Source organism: Nyctibius grandis, chromosome 1, assembly GCF_013368605.1.
Source record: "Nyctibius grandis isolate bNycGra1 chromosome 1, bNycGra1.pri, whole genome shotgun sequence".
NCBI classification, from domain to species: Eukaryota; Metazoa; Chordata; class Aves; order Nyctibiiformes; family Nyctibiidae; genus Nyctibius; species Nyctibius grandis.
The window spans coordinates 54,616,042-54,640,375 of NC_090658.1; the positions used below are offsets into that span (position 1 = coordinate 54,616,042).

The 24,334-nt window shown below is 42.4% G+C and overlaps 1 protein-coding gene across 5 annotated transcripts in view; it reads right to left on the bottom strand.

Annotated features, from left to right (window-relative positions):
• Nucleotides 1-24,334, bottom strand: part of SASH1 (SAM and SH3 domain containing 1) — a 126,360-nt gene that overhangs the window by 19,372 nt on the left and 82,654 nt on the right. For 2 of the 5 annotated variants that reach the window (XM_068405303.1, XM_068405292.1), the window contains exons 9-12: nucleotides 13,648-13,780; nucleotides 9,203-9,549; nucleotides 4,676-4,747; nucleotides 2,124-2,267 (exon numbers count right to left, since the gene is read on the bottom strand). In XM_068405303.1, coding sequence (XP_068261404.1) covers nucleotides 2,124-2,267; nucleotides 4,676-4,747; nucleotides 9,203-9,549; nucleotides 13,648-13,780 — 696 coding nt within the window. Of the gene's footprint in view, nucleotides 1-2,123; nucleotides 2,268-4,675; nucleotides 4,748-9,202; nucleotides 9,550-13,647; nucleotides 13,781-14,000; nucleotides 14,434-14,508; nucleotides 14,598-19,116; nucleotides 19,169-24,334 lie in introns of those variants that run through there. The other 3 variants (XM_068405320.1, XM_068405311.1, XM_068405327.1) reach the window with 3 other exon arrangements.

Below are 24,334 nucleotides of genomic sequence, written 5' to 3' on the forward strand. Positions count from 1 at the left end.
AAGGAAAGAGATTCTGTTTTCCTGCTCTTTACCAGACAGGATGAAACCTTCTATGTTTTTCTACTTATTTCATGGTACTCAGCTGTGGCAGAAACCCCACTTTATTAGGCATGATAGCGGGGACAGGAGCAAATAGTCCAGTCTGAAAAAGCTAGCATTGTAAGTAGAAAGAAACATTACACAAAACTCCCAATTCAAAGGTTTTAATGACACATGATATTTTTGCCAGCAGTACTTGCCAAACAGCTAACACCAAATTCAGCTTTCTGAATCAGGATTTTGTACAAAGATGAACACAAACAGATCAGACAGTGCGAGTGAGACACACAGCAATGTACATTTTGTTCAGTGAATTATTGATATCTTTCCTCATTTACCTTTTAGAAAAAAAAGAACCAGAAAATGCAGTCTGTGTGTAGTATAAATACTCATAAACATAAATGCACAAATATAAAATCATTTTGCTACATGTGCAATAGGTGGGGCAATTTCTCTTTTCATTCAGTCAAGGATTACAGGAAATCAAAAAGGGTCTTTCCTAAATTGAAATTCTCTCAGCCTCCGTGAAGCACAGTTAAAGCAAAGCAGCAGATACTTGTGGCCAGAACAGCTTTTGCTTGGTTTTTTTGAATGCAGAAAGAGGTATCAGCACATAGTTTGAGTCATGATGCCAGAAAGGTACAAATATTCTAAAACGACTGTGCCAAAAAGTTTGAAAACAAAAGAACTGTAACTTGCATACAAGAAGAGCTTTTGTGCGGATGTGTGGTCATAAAACTTTTAGATGAAAGCTACTAGTTTCATGCTGCAGAATCATCAGAAAAAAAAGTCACCCCAGCATACGACTTCAGAGGTCAAGTCAATCTTGGAGAGAGCTAGAGAGCAGAAGCGTTGCTAACTCACTGTAAACCAATTTCTCAAAGTATCCCTTTCTTAGGCAGACCTTGCAGAGGGGCGCTGTAAGGCCAGTCAGACACCAAAGCATCTTCTTATAAAATCATGTTAGACCTTAAAATGTTTTAACTGTAAATTTAAATTAAATAATTTTTATTTAATTAAATAAATTCATAACCAGGCACTGCCCCTGGTTATGAATAAGCATGGCTAATAGTCCTACAGGAAAGGGATTCTAATGTTGCAAATCATTGCATAAAACTGGTCACTTTTCTGCCTCCCTGTGCTGTCTCCAGATTTTGCAGTTTGGGGTTGTTACTTTGAATATTATGAACTGCTCCTTTTACAGGCACTACTGCTTTGCATTAATACCAAAAGGCAGACCTGATGGGGCATGACTCCCTTTCATTTCCATTTCTCTATAGCTGCAAGCAACCCCGGCGATGCAGCGGCCGGTACGACGCCACGTGGGGGCGATGTTAGCCAGAGAGAGCTCTGCTTTCCCGGCGGCTTTCTAAGCTATTACCTACATGTTTCAAGAGGCAAGATTGGTTTTAAACAAATGCTGAAGAGTTTTTGATACTTCACCAAAGCAAGGAAACCAAAGCATACCAAAAGGGAAAAAGACAACAATTGCTCCTAGGCCACTGAAATTCAAAGCCTAATTTACAACTAATGTACTTAAGGTTTGCCTTTAAGAATAAGCTATAAAAATCTGTAATGAAAGAATAATAGGAAAATCTTCTGTGGAATGCCCCTTTCTGACTACATTGTGCATCTGTTTTAATGGGCTGCTGCAGAGGGCAAGCTATAATGGAGAAATGATCTGTAATAGCAGAGAGGAACCGTGTATGTGAAGTTATACGAAGAATTTAAACTAAGGTGTAAATTGCAGATTAAATACATTACTGTGACCTTGTGTCAAAGACCGGCTCCCTTAATAAATAATGATGATAGATAAAGAAATGGAAATATAGAGCAAGATGTGTAATGCCATCAACCACAGGCTTCTGCTGATGAGCTACTTGAATGAAAATCTGAAAACGCATTTTCATGGTTTGGCATCTATAAGAAGCCATTTCACAGTGAGGGATTTTATAAGAACATAGGATTAAGCCATACCACATAGTCTTGTTAGAAATTTCTCCAGAGATGCCTTGAATCATGGGAATCAATATTGATTATCACTTCTACACTATTAAGTGGATTCCGTTGCAGACCTTACATACCTGCTCAGACAGAGAGCTGCTGTATTTTTTAGACATTCGTTTCTTCATGGTTTCTTTTACAGACTTCACCTTTTTGCCCAGAGATATACGGGAGGCAGAGGGTGATTTGATCACTTCTTTATAAACAAAGTCTCCTTCTTTGCCCTGCAAAATAAAACAGGGATTAAGCCTCTAAAATACAAGAGTAATTTTTTTCCTCAGTCAGCAGTCATTGCAGAGGTATCCAGGCAGACACAGGACAGCAGCATGGTGTCCCGTTTACTGCTCTAAATTCACTGTTGAGACCTTGTACAAACCATTGTAGCAGTCCACCGTACTTTACTCCTAAGGCCTGATTTGTAACCTTTTCTGCAGGTACTGTGTGCAGATGTGTCAGGGTCTGTTAGGATGCCTTTATCCGTTTGAGTTTCAGGTAAGTATTTGATCTGATAAGAAAATTCCATGGTTTCAGGCTCAGCCCTCCTGACAGGACAGACAACAGCAGCTGTGGCTCATGTAGGTCAATACTACATACAGTTTAACAGGAGTAAAGGTACCTCTGAGATCCTAGCCAAATATATATCTGTGTGTCTATATATATGGATACCTACATTTGGCTGCCCAAATTTACTTTTTCTTTTCCGACAGGCATTCATTTAACCTCTCTTGATGACGATCTCTGTGGTTTTACTGTGGATGATTTATAAAAAAAAAAAAGGCAAAAAAAAGCTACTAAATCCATCAACCATGGTAGAAGGTTACACTTGCACACCTATTCTTAAGACACACAACAGGGTACTGCCAAACTAAATTAGCTGGTCCATATATAGTGGATGATGAAGGCCAGCTGCTTTGAATGCATTTAACCTTTTCTAAACCAGCTTAAGATACCTAGCATTTACTTATGCCACAAGCACACATAAAGAATGAACGTGGATCAGCTGACATTTCGCCAAACCTACCTGCATGACTCTGCCCTTATTCAGACTGCCTGGGCAGCACGTTAGACATGGTCTTTCGTTCTACAGTGTGTCAGGAAGCCCAGCAAGGCAGCTCTATTAGAGCTACTACCAGCACCCTCCATTGGCAAGGGTGGACCAAAAATCATAATGCAAAATGGACCAAAATCTGTTTAGCCAAATAGATTGACTACTGAATTTGGTCTCTGACTTGGTTCAATAATCCTTCTGAGGACAATTTAGGTACATAAGATAACAAACCCTAAAATAGCTGTACGCTATATTCTACATAAAAGATTTATCTTTTTTCCCTAAATTTATGTATGTTTGCTACTTTACTAATATTCTTCCAAAAAGTTTCTCTGAAATTCAGCTGATACTTCATTTCTGACAATTACATATTTTTTCTTTTACAAGTTGTTTGTGATTACAATTTCTTTGGTAACTTTTGGTCTTTCAGCAGAAGGACAGCTCTTTGCCTTATCTTTTTGGAAAAACCCCTTCCATTTAATAGACTTAAATGTTTTAAAGAAAAAAACCTTGATCTGGATACATTATTCTGGTGCACTGCATCTCTCCCACTACTGATGCTAGTAAGGAAAAACTTAACATCTAGATTTCACACTTTCCTATATCAAAATCAATCTGAACAAAATATGCCAAAGTATCTATGTTTAAAGATAAACACTAAGTTTGGAAGTTAACTTTTTTACTGAGTTGAAATTTGATGAATAAAATAACCACCCACAGTTTTGGCCAATTTAGGGGTAATTTATGATGTTAAAAAAAAAATCAGAAAAACAAAAACAACTCCAAAAAAACAAGCTGACATAAAAAATAATAAAATGTTGGCACATAAAACGTTTCATAATTTAGACTTGATTTAAGTGAACACAGAAGATATCAGAGCCAATGTTGAAACAGAAAAGAAAAATATATATAGGCAAAAGGAAAAAATATGTTGGCAATTTCATTTGATATAATGTTCTGGCTCATTTCTGTTCTGTTATTCTTGGCCGCAGGCTGACCAACAGTAACACTGGGATCAACATGAGTAAAAAATGGAATTAATTCTCAGGGGAGGTGTTTTTTTTAAAAAACACAAAGCGCTCTGAGATCAATTGCGCAGCACCCAGCACAATGGGATCCTGGTCTACTCCAGAGCTCTTAGATACAATGAGAAAACAAATAATAAACCTCTTACATCATGACTTCCAAATAACTTGCAGATCTTCAGCGAATGAAAGTTTGCCTCATCATTCCAAACAGTAAATATTTTTACCAAGAAAGTATAGTAATCATACGTTTTGCCTGGGGTGATGCTCTGAGGAAGTCAGATGTAAGAATAGCCCACAGATGTACCCCCAGATCTGCGCTTTGATCACTTGTTCCTGCCTCTTTACACATATGGTATACAAATAGTTATACACACATGGATATGGGCGTGTATGTTATTCTCAAAGCTAAGGAAGTTTGAGGTTAACGAAGATACTCTCCTTTTTTGGATCCTCAAACTGTTATTACAGAGCTAAATTACACTTCAGTCTATTATAACTCTATTGCACATTTCATTTTATGTTATTCCAGGTCTGTGCCTTCTTGTCTTAAACTCACCATTTGGTCAGAACTGTTTCCAATATGAAGGGAACGATTTGTCAAGTCAAATCCTCCAAAGCTACAGGTTCTCTACAAAAAAAAAGGATGGATACAGTTCTATCACAATGATTAGCTCACTCAAAACATCTGTGATTTGGAGAACACCAGTGAAAACACAAACGTCTGCAAAAATGGAAACAAACAAACAAACAAAAGGATGGGAAATTATAAATCAAGACATCTGTTATAAAGCAATTTGAGTCATTTTTCTTTTCCAGAGACAACTCCTGGCCTACGATCTGCTGCTGTTGAGTCATCTATTGCCTACTTTTCTTTTTGAAAAGAAAAAAAGACTTTTTGGTCTGAGTAAACTGTTGATCTTACGCATCAAGTTTTCCAGGGTGCTAGCAACTCCACCTCAGCACTCTCATCTGCCTTCGTAAATAAGTCCACAGTAGCACTGAAACAGAGAACCACCAGTCTTTTAAGGCATTGAATAACCTACCTTCTGGGAATAGCTGCATAGACTCCACTACCACTGAAATACAGGGAAATGCTAGAGGCCTTGTAGGGCAAGCCCTTGGCAAGAGGAGGGAAAAAACAGCCCAGCTACCCATAAGCATTGTGTCTCCAGAGACACAGCAAGCCCTGATTCCAGATTAGATATTTACCATCACACCTGTGGTGATATGTGGCAGCTCTGCTACTTCTGGGAGAAAGTACACTATGTTTACAGTGCCACAATCACCTATTGGAGTGACTCAGTTTTGGCTGAATGCACAGATGCAGTTTATCATCATCATCCTGAATTAAAAAAAAAGAAAATCAGCACTATGATACTGCTTCCCTCCCAAGAGCAGAGGGCAATCAAACTCAGTACAGTTGCATTTCCACGGCCAACCATTGTTTAATAACTGTAGCAGATGAATCTCTGCTAAAGCTTTGGTATCACTTGAAAAAAGACCAGCCACTTAGGGGGCTGACAGAGAACCCAGCTTTTGCTTTGCAAGCCAAATGGTAAAACCTTTGACCTTTTATTTGACCACTGAACAACGAGCTGCACAGTACTCAAGTACCTGGACCTGCCAGAAGCTTCACAGGGCACACCAGGGAAATGAAGGTATGGCAGTTACAATTTACTTGCACAACTTCAACTCTGCGCTCTGAGTGTGGGTTGCGATACAGGCAGATGTCTATTCTAAGTATTCACTTCAGAGTTAGCATTGAGATAAACAGGAGGCAGAAGATCAACCACTTGCGAACTGAAGTTCTTAGAGCCTTTACTACCCCACAGAGTAACTTCAAGGACACCTTAAGACTCAGCTAAGCATCAGATCAGACCTACAAAGGATTGCCCAGTCAGTACACTGAGTGTGTACTTGGGAGTCATTGAAGATCCACCACCTGAGAACTACCGTCTGCTTTGACACTCTATTAGGAAGAAGCAATGCCACTAATAAACAATTATATCAATTAGTTCTAGTACAATAAACATTCCTCCTGCCCTGTTCACTGCTAATCAGCATATATATTAATAGCTTTTAATAAGTTTTCTTTTCTAGCTTTTATGTTGGGTGCTGTGTACCTATAGTGCTTGGATGACAGTTTTTTTACCCACAACAGCTCTACCAGAACTCAAAGCCAGCTTTGTCTAGGCTAAAAAGAGTGCTCTAATGTAGAATTTTTTTAAGTGTTTTTTTTTTTCCAGAAGGCAATGTGACTATGGCATAGCTTTTAAAGATTGTTTTTGGAAAGCATTTGAGACCAACCACAAGTAATAAGATCAGTTTTTAAAGCACAGCATGTTTAGCTATGAGTAATGCCATCCTGCGAAGAGTCCATTCTAACTAATCCTACAGTGTACAGTAATCCCAGCAACAGAAAGAAGACATCCGGAACTGCTCTGAGCAAACTTGTCTGTCAAGCCAGCCAGAGCTCCTCCTAAAGCAGTCTTCTCATAGAGCAAAATGTCTGTTGATTAAAAGCTTCTGAATAAATGTACCATATTAAGGATGCTTATTGTTTCATTATGGACCTCCCCATATATTACACATTTAACTTCCACCTTCAGGTTCCAGTAGCGACCCTGGCAATACTGTACCAAACAAAAGGTCTGTGGATGAGGAGAGGGATATTCAATGGAATGGCCATGCAATCAAAAGTATTATCATTTTGGGAGAAAAGAAAAACCGATGCAATTTGAAAATTTCATGCATGTCCAGGTCACTGAAACAAATATAAATGATAAAAATGAATGGCAAAGCAAGACAGAGTGACCAATTCCACTGAATACACAGGCATTGCAATTTCCCTGAGGTTGCAGCAAACAAACATCAAGTGTTTCTAGTAAAGAAGGAGTGGCATTAGTTGAAGTTTGCCAGCTTTTACAGTTTCAGGAAGAAGTGTGTTGAAAAAGCTAGTAAGAACAGCATGTCTCCATTATTTATCCCATTGAAACGAGCCTGGAGGAGCAGCTGACTGAGGAGTTCCTCAACAACAACAAAATGCTATCCATTTCTTCTCCGTTTCTATCTGCAAATTAGCAAAAGTCAGTCCAGATGGTTTTCATAATGAAATTACTATAGCAAGACTACTTATTAGAAGAACTGAAAAGCTTGTTTCTGGCATCTGTATTTACAAAGACAGTTTTAGAGGGTATTTTTAGTTATGGGGCATGTTTAGGCACATACAAGTATGCTCTTTCACCTGATATATCCCTATTGTTCAACCCACACAAGGACAAGTAAGGTTCCTCTTATCATTGTAATATCCTTATGGGAAAACAATGTCTTTTGAGTACAATGTCTGTGAAAACAAACAGTACCCTGTGAGTGGCAGGGCAAGCAGTCAATGCAGAAGAAATAGTGAAGCTGCCAAGATAGAACATTCACAGTATTGGGTAGAAAAAACCTATCTTTTTTGTGGCCAAAGAGCAAAAAGTGAACCACGAAGGCTTGGTCACCTCCCACAGGTTATTTGAGGAGACTAAGGCTGTGAGACTTTTATATTGAGAATACTTCACACCTGAACAAATGAAGCAGAGACCTCTCAAAATCTGCAGTTCAAGAGGAAAAACCGTTTCTATTGTATTGTTCTCTGGAATATCTTGCTTAACGTTATGGGTGCACTGCTGTTTCCACCCACTGAAGTAGGGAATGCATCTATATTGTCAACTAGACAACCAACTAACTGGCTTGGCTTTGGAGATCTGGCTGGCCCCAAAGGCAAGTTCCTAGGAAACTCAGCATCATGGTTAAGGGAACTGTCAAAACTGGGTCATATAATCAGGAAGTAGCTTTGGATCTCTTTGGAGTGCTCAAATCACTTAATTCCCCATTGCACAACACAATTTCCTTTTTTTGGCCACCCCTTGTTCCCTTTCCACAGCACTCTGAAGGAAGGTGCCACCTTCACCCCATGCTAGAAAGAAGGAGCAGTGGCCACAGACAGAGCAGAAGGGGCAGTTCTGGTGGTGGTAAGCAGTAAGGAGGAGGGCAGTGCCTACATAATGCAAAACTCCCTGTCTTTCTGCAGCTGTGTGTGTAACGGAGAATACAGAGCTGAGTGGGTGAATTGATGAGATGCAAACTGAGAAGGGGAGGGCCAATATGAGGCAATGACAGCAGGAGAGAAATAGAGCACAGTTGACTAAGGATGCTCTAATCCTCTGAAAATTTTGTTAATCTCTCAGTATCCCTTTAAGAGAATACTGACTCCCAGAGCATCACAAAGAACATGTTTATAGCATCTCAAAGCTCCTCTGTTCACTAGTGAACTCAATTTCTGCACTAGGTGAATTTAAAAAGCAGCATTTTGTCATATTTGCTCTCTCTCATTGAGTTATTCTGTACACATAGAAACTGCAGACTAAACAAAACTCTTCTCTGACGGGATTATATCAAACTCTTCCCTTACAGCTGAATTACAGTGCTTAAGAGTTTCTAATGGCAAGGAAAGCAGAAGCACTGAATTTTAGTTAAAAGTATAAAGCAGAATGTGTTGACTGCAACCTCACAGAAACTGGAAGACCACCTTCATGGCAACTCTTTGACTCACAGACTTTTGGTGGATTCTCAAGAGAACCCTTTTAGTACAGCGATCCACTGTGGCAGCCCACTTCCTCTTGGCCTCCTCATCCTCCTCCAGCAGGCATCTCCTCAGGTCCTGCTTGTCGGCCTTGCTCAGGGTCCTGTCAGTAACGGGACGCACCAGCTGTGAGAGGTTGAGGTGACTGTACAGGCTTCTCTCCACCACATAGGTAATATTGAACTCGCTGACAGAAGTGCGCCCTCGTAGCCTTCTGTTTGGGAAGCCACAACCTCCACCCCCTTTTGTTTTGTGCCGCAGTAATTGTAGGTCGCAAGGTGCAGGAGATGCTCCTTTCCTAGCAGGGCGCTGGCAAAGAAAAGCTCTGGAACAGGAATAGTTAGTATCCGTTTTCTTCAATCGGATCTGCTTCCTTACACTTTGAATCTCCTCCAGGGACACCAGAAGATGGTGCTTGTGCCTGTTGCTGTCATAAAAGCAAATGCTTTCTGTACTTACCCCATGGCTCAGTGAGCTGAGGCTCTTCTTCATTTCCCCATCTGTCAAGGAGCGGCAAACTTTCTGGGTCTTCTCCTCTTCTGGGTAAGAGAAAAATGTCCCAAGTTTCTTGGGAGGCTTGATAAGGCCACGGCTATCAGTTTTGCTGAAGGTCTTCACCAGCTTCCGGTTAGCTCCCCATGTATCAAGACTGCTGGATGAGGGAGAAGTAGTAAGTGAGTCCGAGTCGTCCTCTGGTTGCTTTTCACAGGAGCCGTCAAAGTAGAATTGCTTCTTGTGAACTCCAGAGTAAAGTGCCGATCTGTCATCCAGTATAGGAGAGTTGTCAAGTGAGTGCTCTTCGACACCTACAGGGGACAAAAGCAGCACAATGCGTATCATCACTCATAATTCTCCAAGATGTTTCCCTGTAGAGCCTTATTGTCTTTATTTAAGATATCACCCACTTAAAATGGAAGAAAACTCTTCCTGATATAAGCAGCCCAGAACATATCTGCGAGTGGATAAATCTGAAGCAGTTCCTTCCATTCGTGAAGTAAGAGTTCTGGGATGAGTTAACAGTAGACAGACGACAGCAACCTGTAAGTAAACTCATCATTATTTTAAGTTTCTCTCTTTCATCTGCAGCTGAGAAAGACCACAGATGCTCTCACTAAGAACCCTTTAAAAGCTGGAACTGGGATCTGTTTCTCATGTTGTTCTTCCAATACTTGCATATAATGCTCAGCTCTAGTGAGATTACAATAGGTCAGAAGTATACCCCGGTATTAAAAACCAAACAAGTATCTCTCAGGTCCAGTTTTCCAATACCCAGTGCTGCCGCTACTGCAGAAAGCAGTATTTTTCCCAGAAAGTTATGGAGCTGAGCTCCAGGATGAAATTAAAAGTTTTGGATTTTTGATGGGGGAAAAGGTACCGATTTTAATCACACGGAATTTGCTTAACAGATGCAAAGAAAAAAAAGTAGGTCAAATTGCGGGTGTGCCAATTTCAACAGCGTCCTGTTAATGACAAAACACTTGCTTTTCACCAAATACATATTTCACAGAAAGGGAAGACGGCTTTTTGCAACGTAAGTACTGGAGATGGGCAAACAGCCAGGTTGCCTTTTTGGAGTGGAGAGAAGGGAATAAAGGACCTGAAATTGCAATTCCTTTTCACATTTATCATTTAAGAAACTTTTTTCTGGTGTTTTCTGCTGAACAAGGTATAGGCTCAGGTATTAGATGCAGTAACAAGGAAAGAGTAAAACTAGAGTTCACATCCTCCTCAGTCCTGCCTGACAAATTTCACAGCATTCACAGGTATGTATTAGAAACTCACACAGAAATGTGACTGTATTTATTTCTTGCAAAAATAAATTTCTTGCCTGACCCAAACTTGCCTTCCACAGTCTTATAGCAGAGCTAAATCTGAACCATTACCAAAACACCTATGATTTACTAAACTCAATAACAGGGGACACATTTCAAGATGAAAGAAGATTAGTTGCTGTGTGCAGGCTTCCTGTCTCAGCTTCAGTTCACTCTGTTGGCAAAACATATTTGACATATATTTGCTGAAACCTAAGATGCTATTTTACCAAGATAAAACTCACTGTGACAGGGAAGGGATAGAGGATCGCATCTGACACACAACTTTCACTCTTGAGAACTTTTCGGGGGTAGGTGTGTAGACTGGAGTCTGACTTTTACACCACTTTCACTGGACTGTCCAACTTGCTCTTTTTCCCCTCTACTTCTCAATTTGAACAGAAAATAGACATTCTCCTGGGACTGAATATGTGCTGATAAACAATTTCAGTCCACTGAGTAAATATGTTTTTAAACAGCTTGTAAAATATGCATTGTGTGTCAACATTGTAACAGATGTTATTTGGAGTGAGTCCATGACACAAAGCCATAATGACACAGATGCAGATTTGATTTGTTTTTAAATGCTATATAAGAATGGTGCCCAGGATTTAGGAAGCTTCAGTTATTTAGCTCACTAGGAGCAGACTAACACAAAATACACATGGATTCAGATACTGGCACATTCTAGTGAGTATCAGATAATCCGGATGTATATTTAGTGTGATAACAGAGTCAACAGCAGAAATGTGGGAAAGGATCTGGGACTAGTGTACTTTAAAAAATACAGGAACAAATAAGGGAAATTTGGCAAAGCTGTTCTTTGTGAAGAAATTCTTAAGGAGGATTATGAGGAATGTTTCTTCTGGGCAACTGCACGTCCAGTTTTCAAACCAAGCCTACTCTTACACTTTGTTAAAGGCTGTTGAACACTGATCAATTTATTGAAGTTTTACTGATGTTACTCAAACAAATTTTATAGGCAACTCCCCAAAACCTAGCCGTCAAGGATTTCATATTACTTCACATTCATAACAGATTGAAATAACTGCAGCAAACAGCTCAAGAACTAACGCAGTCAGCTGCAGGTTACTTGGAAGGACAGACAGCAATACCAAATCTAACCATAGTATTTTTTGTGATGTTGCAGAACCCTCTGACATATCCAAATGGGGATACAGACCTACATTATGAGATATGGAGATGGACAGCATTTATGAAGCACTTTTAATTTGCCGCATGAAAACTTGGGTGTGGGGAGAATTTACTGAAAGAAAGGTCATAGATATCTACTCCTAATGTAGACTTAGGTACTTAAGGGGCCTTCTGCTTACGTAGAAGTTATGCAGAAGTAATCCATGTTGCTATTTAGCAATAATTGTTTTTGCTACAGAATTTCCCAAGAGCCAATCTACAAAGGAACTCCAGAATGCTAGATAAAGTACAAACTCAGAGTTATAGATAATTTATTCAGAAAAGCCTGGAGTTAAAACAGAGAAGACAGGCAGGATATGGAGACAAAAGGAAGCAGAGGAAATTTTTTTTTGAGACAATTGTTAATTCAGTGATTCTTCTGTGGGGGCCAGGGGTGGAAAACTCTGGGGGAAAAAAACTGGAAGGAACTGGGCACTTATATGAAAGACTGAAGGAGAAAAGGAAACAAGGAGGTGAAGCACTATAAGAGGGATTAGAGAGCAAAACAGACAGTTAACATGCTGAAGAAGTCTGGTCAAACTGCAGGAAGGCATCTGCATGGCAAGTGGCCCCCCGGCTGCCTGCTCCAGCAGCTGCTCCCGCCTCTGGAGCCTCTGGCTGATTGCTCCCTGCAGCTTTTCCCAGGCCCCCAGGGAGGGAGGGGGTAGGACAGGCCCCTTGGGGTCCTTCTTTCCCCAGAGTACAGGAAAAATAGCCCTGTTTTGTTTGCCCCATCACATAAACCACATTTTTGCTTCCAAGGTAACCCAGCACAATGTTCATCCTATATGAGGTGACAAAACGTTTTCAGACCAAGAGAGCTGCCTGGTCCAGAGCTCTAGACTGGCCGTGAATTTCATGCCAGCCAGTAACACCATCATCACGCAGGAGAGAGGCAGGCTAGATCATAAGTCTGCCAACAGCTTCCTGCCACATACCCAAGAAGATGCACACATTCTCCTTAAATACACTAGGAAGGAATCACAATATGGCTCAGCTCACTGCAAAGCTGAGGGGAGTCAGCACTCGATGCTGGGAAGGCCACTAACATAGAGGGGTGCCCACAATTCCAGTGAGGACTCAAGCAGGGCTGTGCACAGAGGCTCCTGAAGGCTCAGGCTCTGTTAATCTGCGTGCTCACACATGGGTACAGGTCATCCGGAGTTAATTCTGCGGCATGGTGTTCCCAGGGGCTGAACTCTGCTTCCAGTTTCCCCACCCTCCTCCTCCTCCCTTCTCTCCCCCTCTCACCCTCTCTCTTGGCAGCTGGGCTCATTCAGAAGCCAAACTGCAAGCAGGCTCCCCCCGAAGTAGGAGTTAATATTGCATGAGGCAGTTGCTATCCCACAAGAATGTCTGATAGAGTTTCTGTACTTTTGCCACAGGATGATGCCATGTGGCGCAACTGCACCACCAACCAGCCGTTACCCTCCCAAAACAAGCGAGAGCTTCATCTGTGTGCTGTCCCAGGCCTCGGAGGAGGGAGCAACGTGGTGGTGGCTCTGCTTACCTCCTTGCTGAGCCTGTGGGGCAGCCAGCTGGGATTGCTCCTAGTTTCATTCCCTCCCCAGCTGGGATTGCTCCTAGTTTCATTCCCTCCCCAGCATGGGGCATAAAACATAAACCGAGTTCTAACATCTTGATGAGGGGCTCTTCAGTGCTACTCTGGGAATACCAGGAGACCGGCAGTAACCACATCCTAGGCTGTCACTTTCCTCCTTCCACAGTCTCAAAATGCAATGACTTGGGTAAGGCATGCACCATAGACAAGGCAGTCTTTCCCACCGTCTCTTAAGAACACTCCACCCTTCCCTCCCCCAGCCCTCCACTTTCTGTCTCCTCTCAACAGAAACATGTATTCACACATGCAGTTTTAACCACATGCATGTCGCTTTTTACCTTCTGTGCTGGGTTTTTTCATTTCTTCCACTCTTATGAGTTTCTTCCTGACTCTGCGAGTAGAATTCACCAGCTTGTGCAACCGCTTAAACTTCACCGACTCCTCTGTTTCATCATCGGATTGTTCTCTTGACTGGCAAAGAAACAAAGGGAATATTAATAAAGTAGTAGTTCCACGGCTTGCTCCTTCAAGTCAAGTTAACCCAGCTCAGCTGCTGCGCTGTGTCAATGCAGCTCTGTAACTGGTGTTATATTTTCAGCCCAGGTCAGACAGAAACATTTAAATTACTGAGGGTTTTCTTTTTTCTTTTTCTTTTTTCTTTTTCTTTCCTTTTTCTGAAAGCGTGACATACCATTTTGATTTCTAAATCTGTTCAACGTAAGATCCGAGGCATTGAAATGCATTCCTGCCCTTGTTCTTCTTCCCATGCATTGTGTAATAACTACTTCCACGTCCTCTCTCAGTACGTTTCAGGCAGGGCTCTTTCCCAGGGCTCTTCTTACCATACCAGTTACGCTCCTGTGGTTTGGGTCAGTCACCGATCTGTCTGGCATCTCAGAACTTGCTGTTTAAACCTGGTTATAAACAGCTTCTCCGAACTGAAGCTCTGTCATTGACGACTTCTCTTTTTTTTTTTTTCCCCCCCGGTCTTCCCAGAAAATCAAAAACAGCAGCACAAGAAAGGGACAGGAAGGAAAAGGAACGAGAAGACCTCATCTGCCTCACTCATGAACTGCCACAGCTACAAAATATTCCTTTCCTCCTCCTCCCTGCTCCCTACACTCCTCCTGAAGGCTCTCGAGGCTGGAATTAAGACGGACACAGCATTCCTCCAGCACTGACCAAGGGAAAACTCTGACCTTTTCAGATATACAGTGCAGTCCATATTCCCCAGCATCCCGTTTCGTTTTGCATCTCATCCAGTATGCTCAGTTCCAGCTGTTTTCCCTCAAGTATCAAACATTACAGAGACAAAAAAAATCCCCCTCTCTCCAGCAGCAGTGACACAACAAGCTGAAACAATCCATTCCTTGTGAACATGAAGACGACTTCGATTTTCAAGTCAGATCCAACGTTCAATGTGCTACTTCCTCTGTTTTAATCAGTTCAGAATGTGGAAGGCGGCGGGGGGAAGGGAAGAGGAGAGGAGACCGGCAGGGCTCTCCGGCTTGGCCAGGACAGCCCTGGCACTACACGCCGCTGCACATTCCTGTGCGGGCTCCAGCTGGAGCGGGGTATGGATCATATACATTACTCTGTTTTTACCCGCAGTCCCAGCCAATTCGCTGCATTCCTAATGGTCGGCTCTAAAAACCCTCATACAACTTCCTGTCAGCGCAGCTATCTGGGTTTCCACAGCGCGCTCATCCTTTTTTCTCTTTCCCCTTAATGAAACTTTAAAAAAAAAGAAAAATCCTGCAACAAAAACAAGCTAAAAAAAGGACCAAAAAAAAAAAAAAGGCACTCTCTCCTCTTCCCTAGCAAAAATGCTGTCTGCTTATCTGGAGGCTGAATTAAAGACAGGCCAAATATAAAAACGCTTTCTGCTTTTCTAATACACTTAAATATCAGGATGTGGTAATAACGGTAGATGCCATGGGGCAGGACACCAATTAGCAGTTGCAGATGCACGGGTACACTTTCAAAGGCAGAAATAGTGCCTGAAGGAGCTGGGACAGCTTTGAAAGCCTACCTCACAGGCATGCACCTCACAAGGCCAGCAGAACCACACCAGAGCAAACTTCAGCTGCTTTCTGCAAGGACACTGTCAATTACCAATTTCCCACAAACTTCATGTTACTCCAAAACAAGAAGGAATACCAAATGGACCACATAGGGCAGTAGAAATTGCCATTCTGCCATCTGAGAGCCGCAGGAATGTGTTTATTATGGGTACAGACTTGCTAGGTAATCAATAATCTTCCTTCAAGAAAAACAGGGCAGTAAAGAAGAGTATCAGACTTGTTCATATCAAGATAAATTAAGCAGCAAGATGAGTATTAATTCAGAGATTATGGCTGGGACAACTTAGTGACATGTCAAACAACAAGACAGATATATTTAGATAAGAGGAAGAATGGATTATTGACCGTAATCAAGAAGTTCACTCAAGACGACTTAGGCTATTCAGTGCACCCTGGCAAGCAACCATCACACATACTTTGCATTTATTTTAAATGCAATTACTCTAAGTCATTGCTTTCCTACATTACTTTTTATACACCCTTGGTTTGCAAGACTACTGTTTGTCAAAGTCTGAGCTCTGTAAGACTTGGAGAACGGTTCATACCTGGTCTTCCCTCCTAGGATTTCACCAACGAACAAAACAACCAGTCTTACTTTTTCAGCACAGGTATCTGATAAAGAACTGTCCCCCTCAGAGTTACTGAGATTCAACAACAACACAAAAGCTTTTACAATGTCTGACACTTGCATTCACAACTACCACTGCGAAAGCGAGGGCCGAAATGCAAGGTACCGACATCAAACCCGCGTGGGTGGTACAGGGGGTCCCCACCACACTTCAAAATAAATGAAGTCCCATCGTAATCAAGTGCCAGCTGATCTTCCACGTCGCTTCAGGACTCCTGGCACCCTTTGAGCCACGGTCCTCCACAGGCAGCAACAGACCCTCCCTAGTGCCGATGCTTGGCTGAGTGTGGCAAGAACAGCTCGTGCTTAACAACAGGAGCTGCTGGATAATGGCTTGACTAAAAGTCAGTCCTTCTCCAGCAGCCTATTTCCTATCATTTTGGGTAGCAGTGGCGTGGAAAATCTTCTGTAAAGGAAAAGGATGCCTAATAAGTTTATGCAAAAAGGCCTAAAAACGTCTGTGACTATGCCAGTGGTGCCTCTCAGGAAACTTTCTTGTCAAATAATGCTGATTCCTTGAAAATGAAACAGTTTTGAAAAAGGGTTACTTTTGATTCGCTTCCCATTTTTGAAACAATTTTTAAAAATAGGCCTTGAAATTATCAAAAGTTTCCATTTTGGCACATGGGAAACAGAGCTTAGTTTTCCAGCTCAAGCCATGTTTTCTTTTACAGCTAATATTAAACAGAAAACAGAAATGTAAAGCATTCAGCCCATAAGCGACATATTTGGAAATCACTGAACTTCAACGCTTTGACTTCCCCAATCCACTCTACCCTCTCCGCTTCCACAGTGACAGAATTGCTTTTTTTGGTGGCTGTCCCTGACTTCAGATGGGAAAATCACCCCAATCTCCCCAGCGCATAGCGGGCCGGGCAAATGGCTTCCTGGACAGCTCTAGCAGCCAGGTATTGGCATAGGGCTTTCACGTAGCTGGCTGCCAGCCCCCTTCTCGCCCTCTTCCCCCTTGACGAGCGTTTCAGTGTGCTGCAGCACTGCAAAAGGGTAGACCTGGTCTGTTAAAGAGGTAATGATGCATCTGCAAGATGCCAGGCTGGCGGCTCCCCATCACAGGAGAAGGCCATGCTACACCCCCTCCGCCAACACCTCCCGGCCCCCAGCACATGGCCGTCACGTTAGGCCAAGCCCCGGTAAAACAGCCGGGGCTCCTCCATCTCCCCGCCGGAGCAGGCCTCTCGCCGCGCTCCAAGGGGAAAACAAATGGATTTGCAGTACTGCAAATAGGAACAACTTAACTTCCATCTCCTCCGCTCCGAATTTTTCCATCCGAAAGCCCATATGGCTCAACTTTTAATTATTTTGGCTAATGCTGTATGTAGTAATGCTGTGCTGAATGCTTAAGTGTTTCATTTCTGGTTTCCAGGGCAACATTACATCAGATTGCAGACAGCTGGCTCCACAGCCTTAAACCATAACAAACTGGCCAAAGCCGATGCACAAAAATCGCGCTCGCTTGAAAGAGAGCGCGCGGGGCTCGGCTGGGCTGCCGGGGAGCCGGCGAAGCCTGTGGGGCCCCTCGGCGGGGCTGGCCGGGTGGAGCTGCCCTTCCCCACGCCGCTTGGAGCAAGCACTTCCCCGACACATCTGCAATGCTCTCACGGTGCGGAAACCCGCCAGCTTGGAGAGCTTGGCTGCACACACACGTGAAGGACTACAGGGAAACGGACTAAATTAACAGCATCTGGAAATACCAAAGACTGCATGCACAGGACTGCAGCCACCACGTACCACATGGCTGGAAAACTATGAAGAGGCCAAGGCCCATCCCCACCACCCAGCTCATCGCCACTGACAAACGTGGCCACAAATCTATGAAGATGCTACCAAATCCAGGAGAGATCAATTCCTTCTGCCACCTCTATCTAGCCTTCGTTCTGCTTGGAATACTTTTCCCACTCATGCACCTCTAAAGGCCATGCTTTGCATCATATCGTACGTAAGATCAAAGTAAAAAGCCTTACACTCAGGAACAAATAGGAAATTAGCATGTGTACTGTGATATTCAAGAAGCTCTCTATAGTTCTGCTCCCGGCGCCCTCTTTGCTTTCTCTTCCACTTTTCTCACGCAGGCTCTTTGCTGCTGCCTGCTCTGGAGGCAAGGCACACGCCTTCCTCTGCCGCTCTCTAACATCCAGCCCATTTCACACGCCATAGAAATAACAATCCTAACCTCCCCCTTTGAATTAGTGATTCACACACGGAAACACACACAGAGAAAACTAACATTTATTAGGGTATTTGGAATTAATTGGCAAAATGTAAGCCAGAAGTAAGCAGCTAGCTTTCGGCAGGACTATGTTTGGCAACACTTCAGAGTTATACCAGCAGCCCTTAAAAAACACAAGATAGGCAAAGCCTGCTAGCCAGGTCCTAATAAAAATGTTTACGAAACACTAGGACAATAACCAGCTAAAGCTATCATAACTGATTAATCTGTTTCAGCTCCATGAACAAAAACATACGTGACTTTTACATGAGCTGTGTGAAGCCATTTAGAGAGATGTTAAAATTTTACAATTCACTTTATGCCCAGTAATACTTCAGCCCCAAACTGAAATCTCTAGGAAAACTCCCATCTAAGAAACGAGGAAATCTCTTAATACCTGATTAAGCCCAAGCTGCAAATATTTTTGGCTATCAGATAATTCTTGTTCAGCAAAGTAGGGCAAAAATACACATTCAGACTCGTGGGCATATCACATCACATCCCCTAGCCCTGGCTAGCTCACTTCAGCACTATGAGCTCTATAGTAAATGCAAAGAGATTTTGCTGTTCCCTTTAGGAGACGTGGCTACACGTGTCCTTTCTTCTCTCTAACAGGCTTTACATCCGCCAAAAACAACAACCACTGTAACTTTTTTTAAAGTTTTATTAAAGATGCCTGGATAAAGTCAGACACAGGAAAATAGAACAGAAAATAACTTAAAAGCCCAAGGAAAGGAAGAAGAGAACCGAGAAAAGCTATGCATGCTGTGCTGTGCCTAAGAATAACCACAAAAGCCTTTTCTCTTTCTCCCTCTCTTAAACAAGAGGCACATCCTCTCCAAATCACGCTACATGCTCGGTGACTTACCAGCTTCGGCATTTATAGGCCTAAAGCTCAGTTTCGAGTAATTCCCCCTGAGTCCTCAACTGCTGTCAGCTTCGTAACCCTAAAATTCAGGATCAGACCCTTCTTATTGTATTCGCTCTGAATCCTGCGCACAAAATGCCTCTTCTCTGGAGTTACATTATCAGACACCAAACTGGCTCCGATTCCAGCGCTGAATATGTAAAGAAGAAAAAAGCGCGATGCTGGACTCAATTAGCTGTTTTCTGCTCACTGATTGATTCCTCCAGTTACTCGCTAGCTGCATAACTTGCAAGAAAGGCATAAGTCATCAGCTCTAAGCAAATCCTCTATTCACCACAAGGAAAAAAGGGAGTGTTGTACATGGCAAACAATCCCTGTTTTCACTGACGAAGGCTTGCTGACCTCTTGCTGGCCTCCAGTTCCTTAATTACTGTCTATGGAATTTCAGTGAAAGAAAAAAAATACAGAGAATCTCTGCAAAGCCAGGACGAAGACTGACCCTCAAACATGACCGCTGGAGTGGAGGCTGTGTCTATAGGAAATATAACTTAAGCCCTTTACCAGGCTCTTTTTCTTTTCACTTTTTATTCTTTTGACAAAAAGCCCCTCTGAGAATTTCCCTTTATAAAGGGCTAATTCGACAGAAAAATAAACCTTGCTTAAATGTTTTTTAAATTAGTGAACTTATTTTTTTTTCTTTCCTCTTGGTTTCAGTGCTATAAAAAAGAACGTCACTAAGAATTGGAAAGGCAAGTGATGTTTAATTCAGAAATCTCAGACTGGTCTAGAATTAGCCACACTGCGGCTTTACGAAGCATTGTAGCGTGACTTCCAACTTCTGCTCCTAGTCTGGGCTCAGACCTCCTTTCCTAAGAAATAGACTTGAAGATGCTCAAGTAAATTGGCACTCCTCTTACAGTCAACCATATCTAATCCCAAACCTTGGAACAAATCCAGAATTTGGACAATTCTCTCAGAGCTCAAGAAAACACGCACCAAAACCTACACTACTTAGAAGCACTGCTATCCAGTGGTGGAAAGCAGTAGCAAAGGCATGCCACAATAGCATGCTCTTTAAGCCAAGAAAAGATGCCCCTTACTCAAGACCATACCGTCAATGGCCAGTTAATCTGGATTCAACACAGATCAATCACACACTGAAATCATAGTGAGACTAAACATCTACTGCCTTTGATGTCTGGCTCATTTTAATGAGCCACCTAGCCAAATACCCTTTTCCAATTTTCTCCACCTTTGTACTAGGGACCGTACACAGCTTTTCTACTCCCTAGCAGCCATGTAAACTAGATTACTGGTGTGTTGTAGCTGGGTTCTTACCCTTGATTTACTTCAGCCCCAAAACTCTGATGCAAAACCCTATGGAAAATTCTAAGCTTCAGATAAAACCACCTAGTGTTCTCCAATTTCAACAACATACCAACCCACATCAAGTGAAACACGACAGTGACTTCCTTGAAATGTATTCCAGATTCACTTAAAAGTTCATGGCCATGAGTGAAGCGATCTAAGTTTGGGGCTTTGCAACTGGAGTTTTGAAGGTTTTGGGTTTCATTAAGAAAGTTTTGCAAATCTCTAATCCTTGCAGAGGCTGTTTATAGAAAACTGTGTGAAGCTCAGATGTGATAATCTGCATCATATCCTGAGGTTACAAATAAAGGCCTCCAACATTTTAAAGAAAATTAACAGAGGTCATAAATGTTTTTGCCACTTCACATAATTAACTGCAAGAGCATGAACTGCAAAGGCTGTGTAAGTCTAAAATGTGTCAGCCCCCCCAGGTAAACTGCAGGAAACAGTAATCCCATGTCTGGGTTTGGTCTGTGATTACTTACAAGGAAATCAAAGGAGCATCCAACGGCTACTTTGGTGAAAGATATATTACGCATTAGCTGGTGACGACATTGCTTGCTGAAATTAGTGGGAAATATTTGTCATAAGTAACGAGAGCACAAAAATTTAATTCTCCCAGGAGGTCTGTCTTGATACTAGAATAGCTACTTAGGCAAATTCCTAGATGTTAACTGTTTCCAGGTTTTAGTTAAATAGTTTTGAGAAGCACATTGCCGACGTTTGCATCTGCAAGCCAGATACATTTCCTCATGGTGAAGTGTTTCTCTCACTGATTAGCATAATTCATTTTAATGACATTACAACTGTACTCATGTACCACTCGTCATAGGTGTATGTGGCAGAATGAAGCTCTGCGTTACATTATTCCCTATCTGTTACAATACAGCATTCCTTTCCAACTGTCCTGCAGACTCCTCTACGCATGGGAAAGAGAGCCTCTAACAAGGCTCTTTCAAGTGCATCTTGTGTTTTGGCAAGGCTAAGAGGGCCTGGGGAGAATCCCTGCTCTTTGGTGTCAGCTGTACTATTAATGAATGGAGCACACCACTGGCACTGGAAACCAACCTCCCCGCATTTCAGAAAACCAAGGGTGGAACAGCAATGCATGAAATACAGGGCAATTCATATCAGAGGGAAAAAAAAAAGAGAGAGAGAATGACAGCCCTTTAGTGAAGGGTGTAGTAATTCAAATTATATTCTTATAGTATTTTCAAACAATCAAACTATTAATGTTACTGTCCTAAGCGCAAGGAAGGAAACACCGGCAGCGGGGATGGGGGGCAAGTGGTAACCGACAGGAGAGCAATTAAAATTTTCTATTGTACCACAAGTAAAGATTATTCAGCCCGGGTCTGCCAAATAGGGCAGTGAAACACACGGCTTTTGAAATTCCTGATTCTTGAACTGAGCGAGGCTTTGTTCCAATTTAATAGGCTGGGTCTCAGAAAAGATGGGGGCAGGGAAACCACACTATGGATTACAGCATCTCCTGCTGGCTGATGCATGCAGGGAGAATGGCCATAGGAAAAAGCTGTTACCACTGTCCCCCACTCTCTAGGTAATAAGCAGAAAAATTAGGCAGCTGCCCAAGGGCAAAAAGGTATAAAAGAGACAAGTAACGTGTTTGAATTAATATTAAATTAATTTGCCTTCCCACCTCCCACCCTCCCCAAATAAGTGGGCCAACATTTTGCGGTGAAGTAAGTCAACAGGGCTTGTCTGAATGCAGTACGAACAGAAGTGGTTATGAACACACTTAATTACAGTCACTGCCTGCGCGTTACTGTAAGCTCTCTTCCCTGACTCAAGATAGCAGGAAGATTTTTCTCAGAGACCTTATGACTGACTAATTACATCCATTCAAAAAAAAAAAAACCAAAACACCTTGTCATACCCTATCCTTTATTGATATCCAATGCTGGTTCCCAGTATGCATCGACTTTGAGCTTAGTTCTAACAAGTTAAACTGACTATACCAAAAGAAGGGCTTTTCCCTGTTTACTGTAACAATCCTGTAGTCTGAGCAATAATAATGTTAACAAATGGTTAAACATTTTAAGAATCCATCAGTAATATGAATAAAAATCAATTTTAAAATTGCTGTATTTAGAAAGCATCCACAATCTGAATCACTGAAATACAGTATAACCCTGAATAATGTTGATTTGCTGCAGTTATACTTAGATTTACTCTTGAGGTAATTGGTGCTACAGAAGTTATACTGTAATTATTTCTCTTCTTCCTACTCTACACACTTACCAAATAACATAGTAATGACCGTCATGAGTCAGAGATAATTCTATCAGTCTTCGCCTTTTGTCAGAGTCAGCTTTATACCACAGGTAATACTATCCTGATTCAACAGCTTCAAGCATCTCTCGGATTGAAACGAGTAAGACGCAAAGTCCATTCTTGTCTGTTATGCTGCCTCTGACAATGGTAGCACACACAAACTCAAACTTGACCACTCTTTCAACTTTTAGCCCCATTTAATGACTTGGTAAATGAAAACGTCCTCGGGAAATAATATGAAGAACAGGAGCAACAGAAGATTATCTCACTCCAGCTAGAGCTGTCGCTGTGCGGACTCGATTTGCTGCCATCCATTACGAAGCGGATTGATAGAAGATGGAAAAGAGCGGCAACGCAAGGGGGAGTTTTCCCCAGCATCGGCCTCACGGCAGATGCAGATGTGCATGGCATCCCTCCAGACTGCACAACTGCTGCCACTCTCCCCAGCAAAAACAAAAGGGGTGCCAGTTTCCTACTGGTAACAGTGCCACGCTGACAGTCCTGGGTAAAGAAGCATTGGGAGGGCAGAGAGGTAAAACAGCCCTGCGGGCTTCCCACCACCCACCCGCAGGCCATACTGTTGGAGGGAGATGCTGGTTTTGTTCTCCCCATTCATAAATTTTATGGCCTCTCTCCTGAGGCTGCTAAGGCCACAGGTGGGGAGGTCTCGGGGGAGTGCAGCACAGCTCACTGCGGCACCCTTCAAATGAAGGTCGGCTATGCTACCTGGAAGCTCGCGTTAATGAGCTCTGGATGGCTGACCACTATCCACTGATTAAAACCGAAACAGAAGCTCAACGAGACCAACAGAACAGTTCAGTCCAGGGATAATTACAACTTCATTTAACTTGCATCTACAGAAGCTGTCAGCGAAGTTAATTAGTGGTTTGTTTCAGTGGCAGCACACATGTGATACACACTTCTGTCACAACCTCCCTCCTGCTTCTCTCCTGTCCCCCACTCCCACATCAAACACGGCAACTGGTACCAACCAGCAGTCTTTCAGCAGAGGGCACAGAAGAGGATTTATACTAGTTTCTACTAATGCTGGTCCTCCAAGCTGGGCTGGAGCCGTACCAGTGGGGGTCTGGGGATGAAGCCGCCCTGTTTTAGATGAACTGAGAATTTCAGCCCCCAAAAGTTATCAAACAAGCTTCTATCTTTAAGAAGCATAAAAGGCACCTCAGTGTAAAGGAAGAATGTGATACAATTTTGAAGTCCTCTCTTTCCCTGGACTTTCTGTCTCCTGAGGACAAATAGTCCCTTATCTAAAATCCAGAAAGGGATCCATTTGCAATCTGCACCTGCTATACATCCCAACGCTTGGCACAAGGCAATGAAAGCTTGTCTAGTGTTACTATGAGCAGCCTTCATTCCAACAGAGATGAAACATAAACATTCAAAAATAAAATTGTAAAAAAAAGATGAGGCATTTTAGACTTTTCATACATCTGTCTAAAAAGAAAAATTGTTTCAACTGCATCCCCGCATTAGCAAATAAATAACAGCATACTTTGTTGTGAAACAAAGGGACCACAGCAGTGAGACTGAAAGT